This window comes from Esox lucius, chromosome 22, assembly GCF_011004845.1.
Source record: "Esox lucius isolate fEsoLuc1 chromosome 22, fEsoLuc1.pri, whole genome shotgun sequence".
Classification (NCBI taxonomy): Eukaryota; Metazoa; Chordata; class Actinopteri; order Esociformes; family Esocidae; genus Esox; species Esox lucius.
The window spans coordinates 13,840,772-13,853,982 of NC_047590.1; the positions used below are offsets into that span (position 1 = coordinate 13,840,772).

Here is a 13,211-nt window from a genome sequence, read left to right on the forward strand (position 1 = left end):
TGGACATCCTTTAAACCGTTGGTCCCTAAATACAAAGGCTTATTATGACTGATGTATGACTTGCTTCACTGAATGGTGAAAGATACTGGATGCTGGAGCCTGTTGAAGTTAAACTTCCAGAGCCTATTTCAGATAATTGATTATATTGAGCCTACATCAAAACTACCAGGTAATATTTGAGGTGGAATGGGGAATTTTTGTTACCTTTATAAAAATCGATATCCTTTGTCATGCATGCACATTTTGTTGAAGACCCAAATTGCTTTTTTATGGGCATCTGTTGCAAAATATAATGACGATGTATTGTGCATTTATAAAGTAGATGGGTGTTTTAAATATTTACCCTCACTAGATTGGCTTATGATGGTTCTAGGCTTGATGGGAATCACGCTGTAAAGTACCTGAATCAGGTACTGGTTTGCAAGACATCAGGGACGGGGTCGTTTGGTTCTGCCAGACTCAGTGAGGGGATGGACCGGGCTGTATCTATTTCCAACCAAGATCTACTGTATCGAAGTCTCTGTCAAATGCATTCTATTGATTTAATCGATGCTCATCTTACCCCTGGTGACTTACAGAAGAAATATGGAACTTTGCGTTACTTTCCCTAGACCTTATCGACTACGCAGGTTGGACAACCGACGTGCAGAATCCGGCCTACGAGGCAATTGCCTCCGGCCCTCGGTAGGTACTAAAATAATCTGGGGAAGTAAAAAAAATAACTCACCAGATCATCTGAAATGTTAATTATTTGGATATTACAGTGGATCTACACTATAAACATTTTAATTGTGTCCTTTTCTGGTCGGCAAATCATTTATGATGAACAAATAACACAACAAATGTGGCCCTCCGTTTAATTTTTAAATCTTGACGTGGCACTACGCTATCTGCAACCCCAATCACATGTAATATTAACCAACTATAATTTGTATATTTAGAAGAAATATCATCAAAAAAATATAATGTCCAATTCAGTAGGCAATTAGAAGGTATTGGAATGTCCGTAGACTACACAATGCATCACCCATGGACTAAAACATTTGACGTCAGACTTAGTACTCGATTCCAAGTACTTCAACTAATGCTTCTGTTTCTATTTTGTTGTAGGGAGTGGAAATCCGATGTTTCGCACGTCCGTAGATTCCATTGTTGTTTTGAAACCTCAGTGAATCGTTTTTTCAAGCAAGCGACCAGTAGGCGTTGCTTTCTGCAGTAGACTATTTAACAAGTGCAACCCGACAAAGCGGGGTAGTCTCCAGCCTTTGACCGACCTGGAAAGGGAGAGAGTTCCTCCGCCTATTGACCAAAGACTTCAGTACGCTTAACTTAACTTTAAGGTTGACAACGGTCTAGGCAACCTTAAACACAACGGGGGGATTTTGATAAAGTTCTCGAACTGAGCAGTTCCAAAGGACACAGAAAGGCATTTTTGTAAGTAACTTTTAAATAAAAGCATCTTATCCATATAGGCAACTAATGCGTGTTTTTCTGCCAAAACAAATACGTTGGTGTCGTTTTCTTACTTTTGGGTTATTATGGTCTTAATGTTTATTTGTTTGAGTTTAGCAAACAAATGTTTGAGTTTAGCAAACAAATGTTTGAGTTTAGCAAACAAATGCTCCGAAATGACCAGATCATGCCATGGCGCTGAGATTTGTTGAGCGGTGAAGTTGTAATAAATCTGTAAAAGCTCCGCGGGGTTCCATAGTTGGGGTTGTAGATTAAACATGGGTTAACACCGGTTCTACTCCCGAACTCTTCTCTAGCCCACATTAAGTCCGATCTAGCTATACGTAAGCAATTGTTTTTGGCAATGGATTGGGAAGCTCTTCTTCTCCTCTGGATGTGTCAACAAGTCGCGCATTAAGAAATGAATTAAAATCATCATAGTCTGTATTTCTGTTAACTATAATAGCCTATTGTATACTCTTAATAAGTATTTAATTATGCATTGTCACTCAGGTTATATACTACATTTACTGATGTATTCACTGTATTTTGATATCTGTTATCTTCAGGACAGATTATTGTAGTATATCCACTGCGAGAAAGAGTCAGAGATGTAGGATAGTTCCTCGGGAAGAGGATAACAAAGTTGCAGCGTTTTTGCCAGGGACCTGGGAAGGTAGTAGTAGGCAGAGGATTTATTTTTGACATGAACTGAGGGAGAGGAAAAGCAGAGGAGAAAGAAGCAGAAAAGATTGGGAGTAAAAGACAGCGTGAAGCCGGGAGTGAGAAGTGGTGTGTGACAATGTGTGGTGGTGAGAGCTGCTGTGTCCGCACAGGGAGCTCTTTGTGCCCCTGACGATGGTAGCAGGCCAGAGGGTGGGAGGAATCAGGTGAAGGGGCCAGTCCGTCCAGTGTAAACACAACAGATTTACAAGGACTTGGGCCCCTAATAGGTATGTTTTATGGCACCTGGGGATGCAGTGAGCAGCATTTAATGTCTATCCCCAAAGTGGATGGTAAGGGAGAGCTTTTGTTGAGAGATTTTGTTTTCATGTAACCTCCCTCTCCCAAATGGGTCAGTCTGGTCTTGTTTTTTTTTCTTTTCCTGACAATGACTTTAGAAGACAGCTGTCTGTCTGCTCATGTTACTAAAATTGCTAGTAAAGCTATTTAATAACTTTGTTAGCCAATTAAACACTTGACCAGTGTTATCAGCAAATAAACAAACTTAAGTTGTTCGACAACTATGTCTCCTCAATCCGTTTACATTTTTACTTCTGCAGTCTGACTCGTTTTAAGGATATTACATAGAACTTTTAGTAAGGTCTTAAGTTTGTGTTCCATAAAGACATGCAGTAAACCCCAAGGTCCTACCTGTGTGAGGGGTTGCCTGTCAGAATCACCTCAGACTGCATGCTCTGGTGTTATGTTAGAGATGGCTCCCTGACTCTCTTCACATCTCTTTCCCGATGCACCCCTCTCTGACCTCTCACCCTAAAAGTGTCAGATGAAAGGAAAGGATGAAACAATGATTGCTGTCGAGGTCCCAATTTCTGTTGAAGACCTGAATCTTTTCAGTTCTTTTCAGTTTATATACTGGTTTCAGGGACCTTATCGAGTGCTGATACAGTATTTGTGTAAAAGGGTGAGTGGACGGAATTGGAAGGTCCTTTGTGAGGTTGGGAGGTCCATTTCACGGTTATAAAAATGCCTGTAAACAAATTAAATTGAGTGTAAAGGGCATGCTTTCGCTGGCTAGTACAAATGTCTACATTTTGCACATTCTTAACGATGTACTCCGGTCTCATGATAACCCCACTGAAATTGCCAAACTCCACAAAAACAGTTATAAAAAAAGGGGATCTCAACATGTCTATAAGTGACCTGACTTTGTCTCAGGCATATCACTATCAATCCCAATCAAAATATGCTTCAGCTGTGCATCATTTGGTTTGGGGAGAGGGATGGACTGCTTTCTCTGTTTAAAAAGGCCAGAATCAGATCACTCTTAAGGTCTTAGAAACTAATTGTTTCTATATTGAGATTTCAGCTGGGATTTCATATGGATAATTGGAGTACACATTCAAAATGTTATTTCGTTGTTGTAAGTTTTGTTAAATAGTAGTAGTAGTATTTTATTCACTTGACTTGTAGTTGACTTGATTCAGTTCTACTAGAAAAAGACATAGCTGAAACCTTCCAGACCCTCAGCTCCAAGGAAACAGTAGTAGAGATCTGGTTTGGTCAGCTCCAGCAGATTAGTTTTAGATGTGATAATCTGTCATTCTTGGACCTGAAAAAAGCGATGGCCCCACCCTTGTTATCCATGGGACAGGAGGAACCAAGGCGTCCTGGTGAATTTCTCTGTGTATCGAGCTAAGGAAAACACTGAAGAAATTCCTGGACTCAGAATGTAGATCTAACCCCTTGACATCTGACCACAAGGCCTCTGAGATGTTTTAGATAGCGCCCATGGTTTCACTAAATAAACAAAGAATTGTTTGATACATGAGCTCAGTGAGCGCATGCAACCAGTCAGTCGCTTCATTTGTTTTGTGTGAACTCCAACCCAGCAAACGTTTAGCAAATTGACATATTTCAGCAGATAGAATCACATCAATTGCTCCCATTTGTTTTGTGTGAACTCTAACCTGCGAGCTTCCTGGTTTGCAGATCGCAGACTCCTTCCCCGTAGAGCTGCCGCCATGAGTCTGAGCGTGAACGATTTGACGGAGCTAATGGAGATTTGGGAGGAGCTTAACTTCACGGCGGACCAGTACGGAGACAACCTATCCACACACCACGTGGAGGCACTACTGTGCCCGCCCGCCTTCAGCCACGGGGCGGTGCTCTACACTCTCTCCGTCCTCTACATTTTCATCTTCCTGGTGGGGCTGGCCGCCAACTCCCTGGTGGTGTGGGTCAACCTCCGCTCTAAGGCGAAGCGCTACGAGACGCACCTGTACATCCTCAACCTGGCCGTTGCCGACCTCTGTGTGGTGGCCACCCTCCCTGTCTGGGTCAGCTCGCTGCTCCAGCGCGGCCACTGGCCCTTCGGCGAGGCCGTCTGTAAGATCACCCACCTGGTGTTCAGCGTGAACCTCTTCGGGAGCATCTTCTTCCTCACCTGTATGAGCGTGGACCGTTACTTGTCCGTGGCGCTGTTCCGGGAGGGAGGGAACGGCCGCAGGAAGAAGGTGGTGCGGAGGGTCATCTGCATCCTGATCTGGCTGCTGTCAGTGGCCGCCTCCGTGCCGGACACGTACTTCCTCCAGGCCGTCAAGTCCACCCACTTGGACGCCACCCTGTGCAGGCCCGTCTACCCCGTCGACAACCCCCGCGAGTGGATGGTGGGCATCCAGCTCAGCTTCATCGTCCTGGGCTTTGCCATCCCGTTCCCCGTCATCACCGGGTTTTATCTCCTTCTGGCCCGAGCCATCGCCAGCGCCGACCCGGCCGGCTCCGGCACCAACTCAAACCAGGAGCGGAGTACCAGGTGAGCATCTTCCCGACGCATACGTACACACATACGCTAGAAACAAAATCCTTGTAGTGGTCAGCCAATAATCTACTGTTGTTGTCGCCATCAGCCGGACGATCATCCTGACCTACATCGTGGTGTTTCTGGTGTGCTGGCTGCCATACCACGGAGTCCTTCTGGTGGACACGCTGGCCCTCCTCAACCTCCTGCCCTTCAGCTGCAGGCTGGACAGCTTCCTGTTCGTGGCCCTCCATCTTACCCAGTGCTTCAGCCTCCTACACTGCTGTGTCAACCCCATCGTCTATAACTTCATCAACAGGAACTACCGCTACGACCTCATGAAAGCCTTCATCTTCAAGTACTCCACCAAGACGGGCCTGGCCAAGCTCATCGATGCGTCGCGCGTGTCCGAGACGGAGTACTTGGCGGGGTCCGCGGTGGACAATAATGTGTGACAGGGACGCTTTGAGAGGACAGGACCGGATGGGTTTCACTTTATTATTCCAGAGCTGAAAATGGCTTTGGACACACTCAAGACTCAGATAACAAACCACAGAGAACTAACTGCCTACCAAAGCGAAGCCGGAAGGCTTGAACAGTAATACTTTATCAGAGCGGACAGCCACAACTTCGAACGGGAAGGATGACTCAAGCACATTAGGCGTACTGTAGAACACCTAGGCCAAATACAAATTTCTTTTTTTTTTTGGTTGAGAGTGCAGTTATATTTGGAGTTTTAGTAAATGTTTGCATGATATAGTAACAGGTGTGTGTGTGTGTGGGGGGGGGGGGGGGGGGGGGGTGTATTTTTATGAAAGCACTTCAGTACTGAAAGGACTTGGTGAAACCCAACAGATGGGTCAATGACACCATAAAAAGCCACACACACACACAACCCCCTGCCCTAGTCGGAGCCACAGCAGAGGGAGACACGGGCTGTCATGGTGTGTTGTTTATCGGAGTCGGGAGCAGTCAGTCAGTCAACAGGACTCCATTACCCAAAGAGCTGAGGGGACAGACGGGCCCTCACACTTAACTAAGCCTCTGTTTACTTGGATGTTAGGAATGTCAATCCAACTGTTAGGAAAAGATAATAGTCAAAACACAAAAACTATTCATTATTCTATTCTTTATTCTGCACCCCATTAGCTGACACTTTGACGAGATAAAGTCTTCATGGGGTCAACAAAAAAGACTCGGACACATGGTTGATTCATCAACATGTGTGTTTATGTATGATGTCTTGTTAGGTGAACTATATGTAAGGCCAGAAAAGCTACAGCCAGCTTCACTCATCTTGACTTATTTAGGTGTTTTTCTTGCTGCTTTGTAAGTAGAATGAAGGATTATATGTTCAAATCCACATTATTAGATCATTGTTCATTCTGTAAATATCATATTTATATTGGTTATATTTGTTAATCTGTATGTGTATTGACTTTGAGGTTTGTAAGATTCTTTTTTACAGATAAGGTGTATCAATGCAAGTGTTCTCTGTTTAATGTAAAAGAAATTGTTTGAAAAATAATATACCATATGTTATATAGTTGCACTGTTTTGTTAAATTTCTTAATTTCACTACAGAAAAGTAATTAGCAAATAATTTGCAACTGTTTTCAAAATTCCAATTTTATCAGTCAGTTGATTTCTATGCTATTATGTAAAATAAAAGCACAAAACAGTGTATTTACTTTTTGTGTGTGAGCTGGAATGTGTGTGAATGTGTGCATTGTGTTCTGGATATAATGTGTCATGATGTATTGAGTCTGTCTGTGTGTGTGTGTGTGTGCACAAAGTGTGGCAGAACCAGGACAATTTGTACCAACTATCCACCAGCCCAGTAATACCCTGCAGATTGTTTTGCGATGAAGAAAACACCCAGGTGTTCAGAGTTTGTTCAAAATGAGAGACTTATCTACCCACTATTGTTTGAAGTTGCGCCAACCATGTACAAATTACACTTTCCTTGTGGAGCCTGCCATTGCTGATAGGAAGAAAAGAATAACACATGTATTTCACAGGGTTGAAGTTATTAAACATGTTCCTTCCTCAGCGCAACAAGTAATCTTGTTCAAACCCTTTTATTTATTTTTATGTATATTTTGATTGGCAGTAGATTTTGGAGGGGATAACGTCCATGTTTAATAAACACACCAACAAACCACCTCCCTGCTGGGAGCCCTGTACTTCCGGAGTCGTCTCCGGGGCCAGGGGCAAGTCCCATCTACATCCCATCAGTGTGATGGTTCCTAGGGGCACCAGACAGACAGGGGCTCCAGACTGGCTGAAGGAATCCCCCAGCCCTGTCTAAACTTGTCCCTTTCCCCATCAAGTTATAGACTTGCTACAGGAGTAGCTGGCAGGAAGCCAGGCTATCCCACATGACGGGGGTCAGAATGATGTTTGAAAGCTTACTGGCTAGCTGTGACATTGATTGCTATGAGAGTTGACCCAGTATCTGGTTTAGGGATATTGTGGGTTAAATGAAACTCAAAGACACGAGTATCTGGTATCCAGTGGACTTTCAGGCTTAACTAGTTTGGGCATTTACCCAGCCAGCCCCAATTATACCTTCGGTTTGTATACAGATCTATAGGAGAACATACAGACCACTGACAATTGGGTTAGCGTGACAAATGAAGCGAAACGACATCTAAGACGAATCCCTGTGGTATTTCACTGTTTCACGCTGCTGTCCAAACATCAATGGGGACTTCCAGAACAACGGTGGAGGGGGTCTACGAGCATCGTACCCACTCCTTGTTGAGGGCCTGCTGAATGGAAGGATCGTGGGAGTGCTGTACATCTGAAAATCGCGTAGCAGAACAAATAGCCTTTCACCGCATCCTCATTCTGCCAGAGTTACAGAAAAACAGACGGGGTGTGTGTGTGTGTGTGTTTGTGTGTGTGTCAGTCTTTCTCACGGCTGTGAATGTGGAGGTGAGGCTGTGACCTGTTCCTCTGTCAGACGAGTCGCCCAGAAGGGCTAATTGTCAGCCCCTCCTCCTCCCAGCACCCTGACCCCACTGTCCTCCCTCCTCCTCCTCTGATAAAAGGCGGGAGCGGGATATGGCGCTGACGTCTGACAGGCTAATCTGGGCCGCGTGTAGCTCTCTGGGGATTAGGGTGGGGCTGTCAGACGGGCCTGGGTTGAATCTTAACATCCACCAATTAAAATGAACTTCTGAAGTTGCACTGGAGTTAAGACATACTGTTGATGAGAGCTGCTCAATCAGAGCAGACTGGAGGAACCTGCACTTGCTAATGTTGGATTGTAACTGGATTCATGTGTTCAAATGAATGAACAGATTATTACAAATGGATTGCATCTGGGCTTTCTATATGCGTATGGGTAATTTATCCATCTATTGGGGAAATCTACAAGCTACTGTATGTCAATTCCGGAAAGTTGCTTTTATTTAAAATAGTTTTGGACACTAAGTTAAATTCCAACCACATTTATTGATAAAGGTAATCCAGTTAAACAAATCACAAACAAAAACCATCTTTATGCATAGAGAAACAGATTTCAAATGTCATTATGCAGAAATAATTGGTAAACCCCTACATTTACATACATACATACATCTTCTTCCGCTTCATCCGGGGCCGGGTCACGGGGGCAGCAGTCTAAGCAGAGATGCCCAGACTTCCCTCTCCCCAGACACTTCCTCCAGCTCTTCCGGGAGGACACCGAGGCGTTCCCAGGCCAGCCGGGAGACATAGTCCCTCCAGCGTGTCCTAGGTCTTCCCCGGGGTCTCCTCCCGGTGGGACGGGACCGGAACACCTTCCCAAGAAGGCGTTCCGGAGGCATCCGAAACAGATGCCCAAGCCACCTCAGCTGACCCCTCTCGATGTGGAGGAGCAGCGGCTATACACTGAGCTCCTTCCGGGTGACCAAGCTTCTCACCCTATCTCTAAGGGATCACCCAGCCACCCTGCGGAGAAAGCTAATTTCGGCCGCCTGTATCCAGGATCTTGTCCTTTTGGTCATGACCCAAAGCTCATGACCATAGGTGAGAGTAGGAACGTAGATTGACCGGTAAATCGAGAGCTTCGCCTTGCGGCTCAGCTCTTTCTTCACCACGATAGACCGATACATTACTGCAGAAGCTGCACCGATCCGTCTGTTAATCTCCCGTTCCATCCTTCCCTCACTCATGAACAAGACCCCTAGATACTTAAACTCCTCCACTTGAGGCAGGCACTCTCCACCAACCTGAAGTGGGCAAGCCACCCTTTTCCAACTGAGTACCATGGCCTCGGATTTGGAGATACTGATTCTCATCCCCACCGCTTCACACTCAGCTGCAAACCGTCCCAGTGCATGCTGAAGGTCCTGGTTTGAAAGGGCCAACACGACAACATCATCCGCAAAGAGCAGAGACAAATTGTGTGGTCCCCAAACCTGACACCCTCCAGCCCCTGACTGCGCCTAGAAATTCTGTCCATAAAAATTACGAACAGAACCGGCGACAAAGGGCAGCCCTGCCGGAGTCCAACATGCACTGGGAACAAGTCTGACTTACTGGCGGCAATGCGGACCAAGCTCCTGCTTCGGTCGTACAGGGACCTGACAGCCCTTAGCAAAGGACCCAGGACCCCATATTCACAGGATGCCGCGAGGGACACAGTCAAATGCCTTCTCCAAATCCACAAAACACATGTGGACTGGTTGGGCTCCCATGAACCCTCCAGCACCCCATAGAGGGTATGGAGCTGGTCCAGTGTTCCACGGCCCAGACGAAAACCACACTGTTCCTCCTGAATCCGAGGTTCTACTATCGGCCATATTCTCCTCTCCAGTACCCTGGCATAGACTTTCCCAGGGAGGCTGAGAAGTGTGATCCCCCTGTAGTTGGAACACACCCTCTGGTCCCCCTTCTTAAAAAGAGGGACCACCACCCCGGTCTGCCATCCCAGAGGCACTGTCCCCGACCGCCACGCGATGTTGAACAGGCGTGTCAACCAAGACAGCCCCACAACATCCAGAGACTTGAGGTACTCAGGGCGGATCTCATCCACCCCCGGTGACTTGCCACCGAGGAGTTTCTTGACTACCTCTGAGCCCTCAGCCTCTGCTTCCTCAATGGAAGACGTGACGGCGGGATTGAGGAGATCCTCGAAGTACTCCTTCCACCGCCCGACGACATCCCCAGTTGAGGTCAACAGCTGCCCACCTCTACTGTAAACAGCGTTGGTAGGGCACTGTTTCCCTCTCCTGAGGCGCCGGACGGTTTGCCAGAATCTCTTCGAGGCCAGCCGATAGTCCTTCTCCATGGCCTCACCGAACTCCTCCCAGGCCCAAGTTTATGCCTCCACAACCACCCAGGCTGCCGGTACCCGTCAGCTGCCTCAGGAGTCCCACAAGCCAACTAGGCCTGATAGGACTCCTTCTTCAGCTTGACGGCATCCCTTACTTCCGGTGTCCACCAACGGATTCGGGGATTGCCGCCTCGACAGGCACCAGAGACCTTACAGCCACAGCTACGAGCGGCCACTTCGACAATGGCGGTGGAAAACATGGTCCACTTGAACTCAATAACTCCAGCCTCCCTCAGGATCCAGTCAAAGCTCTGCCGGAGGTGGGAGTTAAAGATCTCTCTGACAGGAGACTCGGCCAGACGTTCCCAGCAGACCCTTACAGTACGCTTGGGTCTGCCGAGTATGTCCAGCTTCCTCCCCCGCCATCAGATCCAACTCACCACCAGGTGGTGATCAGTTGACAGCTCCACCCCTCTCTTCACCCGAGTGTCCAAGACATACGGCCGCAGGTCAGATGAAACGACAACAAAGTCAATCATCGACCTACGGCCTAGGGTGTCCTGGTGCCACGTGCACTGATGGACACCCTTATGCTTGAACATGGTGTTCATTATGGACAAACTGTGACTAGCACAGAAGTCCAATAACTGAACACCGCTCTGGTTCAGATCAGGGGGGGTCATTCCTCCCAATCACGCTCCTCCAGGTGTCACTGTTAGTGCCCACGTGGGCGTTGAAGTCCCCCAGTAGAACGATAGAGTCCCCAGTCGGAGCACTTTCCAGCACCCCTCCCAGAGACTCCAAGAAGGTCGGGCACTCTGCACTGCCGTTTGGCCCGTAGGCACAAACAACAGTGAGAGACCTATCCCCGACCCGTAGGCGCAGGCAAACGACCCTCTCATTCATCAGGGTGAACCCTACATTTACCATCACAAAAAATTACTAAAGGTAGAAACTCTGTCTGGTTGTCACACAAACAACTGTCTGACATACAAATCATTTTGACATTTCTACCTGGGGTGCAGCGCATGTCGCTTATCACATGAATACCTTTTTGTGTTTGTCACAGTGTTTTGTAAGAGTGCATGTGAGGCTGTAGTCTATTAGAAGGAAACAAATAACAAAAAAATATAGGAAAAGACTGAGTGCAACACAAGACAGCGCCGCGGGTGTGCATCACAAAGATGTTACAATATGTATATTAGCACACTGCTTAGAATGCCACGTGTCTTCAAGTCTTAACTTTTCATTGGTTTTACCGAATGTTGTCATGGATGTTGCAAAAAAGCTTGTCTCAACTCCTAAATAACTAAACGAGTAAAACAAAGTCCACATAAGTAAAATTATATATATAAAAGAATTATCAAAACAATCAAACATAAACAATGGAAAGTGTCACGTTCACTACATACGTAACAGAATGTTACAGAAGTGTGGACAGAAGTTTTGAGTCTTATACTAGGGCCAATCTTTGAACACATGGATAGGATCAAAAGGTTAAAGTGCAAAAGTAATTGGATTTACAAGTTTCACTGGGAAACCCTGGGTATTTTGACTATTTCTACGGCTGTTAGTAGTTAGCATGGAGCTAACAGGCCGTTCAACAGGTGCATGTGTAAACATGGTCTGAGCTGCTAGTTCAAATGTTCTTTCTCCCAGCACCATTGTCAGGTAATTAGGTTGCATAGCACAAATCGAGATTCTGTCACAGTTTGTCCAAGTTCTAAAACAGAAGAGTAAGGCTAACTGGACTGGTGGAAATGGAGAATTTCCAGGTCAACTGGGCAGAGACTATGGGATTACTTTTCAAATGGGATCTCCCTGGGCTATTCCAAAATGTTGAAAAAAATATATATATTTTGTTCCTGTCTGGGAAACAATGATGGATGAGGTGGTTTTGGTGGTTATTTGGACATAATAGTGGTGCTGGCTCTATTCTGTGCTCAGTAAAATATGATCAAATCCACAATACTGTGGTGTTTATAGAAGAGTTAGTACAAAAAGAAAGTTATTTGGGTGGAGAAGAATGTGCACACACATGCACACACACACACTCTGCCCTGCAGAGAGTGCATTTTTTGAGGACATGTTATTATTGAAGTGGAAGAGAAAACAAATTGGCTGACATTGAATTTAACCTTTAATTCAAAAATAACCAACTGCTAAGCTGATTGATGTCAGAACTACAAAAGGAATGTGGGAAGAGTTTTTAATTAGATTTAGTGGCATAATTAGCAAAATCTTATTATTGTTAAATCAGAGGACTTATAAATATAATAAGCTCCCATCAGACCAGCATGTTAAGGCAACAAACTGCAGCGAGATTTGTTAGCATAACAATTTATCCTTGGTCTAGTTTTCTCATTTTAAACAGAGAAATCCATCGTTCATATTTTCTCTTGATGAGATGAAAATGAGCCAACCTTGTTTTCAACTCATCAAGAGCCATTATGCCAGCACTGATGTTGTGGGTCAGGGTTCAATCGCCTGGGCCGAGAGGCCCCCTCTCTGTATAGCAACATGTTTATTGCAACATAAATATTCAGTGTTATTGTCAAAAAGCAATAAAGACGATGGTTTGCTGTATTTGAGTTTCAACATTCCATCATAGTATTCTCTTTCTGTGTGTTTGGACTTTCCATGCAGTCCAGGGTTCTACTCAAACAAAAGTAAGTCAAATCAGAACATAAACTGGAGGAGAAGCTGTGAAATTAAAAGGTTTGTAAAATGTTTGAATTAGAATCACTTCCTCTATTGATTGACTTCCAAATGAATTGAACCCAAACCTGGTGCAGATGCAGTTGGGAGTTTTACTTACTCAAACATGTCTCACAGAAGGTAGAAGGAAATGTGCTTATTTGACTCAATGGGGAGGATGAGGCTTACATTCCAACTCTGGCCACTAAATAGATGTACACCTTAAATGATTAGGGTAAGGTCAGGGTAGGGGTTACGGGGTAGGGGTTACAGGGTAGTGGTTAAGGCCAAGCGCTAACCCTGGTCATTCTCCTC

General features: G+C 45.5%; 2 protein-coding genes across 2 annotated transcripts in view; one reads left to right on the forward strand and one right to left on the reverse strand.

Annotated features, from left to right (window-relative positions):
* Window positions 1-13,211, reverse strand: part of iqca1 (IQ motif containing with AAA domain 1) — a 58,952-nt gene that overhangs the window by 38,635 nt on the left and 7,106 nt on the right. The window contains exon 2 of the mRNA XM_034289868.1: window positions 2,827-2,946. Within this exon, the coding sequence (XP_034145759.1) occupies window positions 2,827-2,867 (41 nt within the window). The 5' untranslated portion in view covers window positions 2,868-2,946. The remainder of the gene's footprint in view (window positions 1-2,826; window positions 2,947-13,211) is intronic.
* On the forward strand, window positions 1,227-5,721 carry ackr3b (atypical chemokine receptor 3b). The gene is made up of 3 exons (XM_010892070.4): window positions 1,227-1,434; window positions 4,126-4,948; window positions 5,043-5,721. The coding sequence occupies exons 2-3, from the start codon at window positions 4,158-4,160 to the stop codon at window positions 5,386-5,388; spliced, it is 1,137 nt and encodes a 378-aa protein (XP_010890372.1). The 5' UTR covers window positions 1,227-1,434; window positions 4,126-4,157; the 3' UTR covers window positions 5,389-5,721.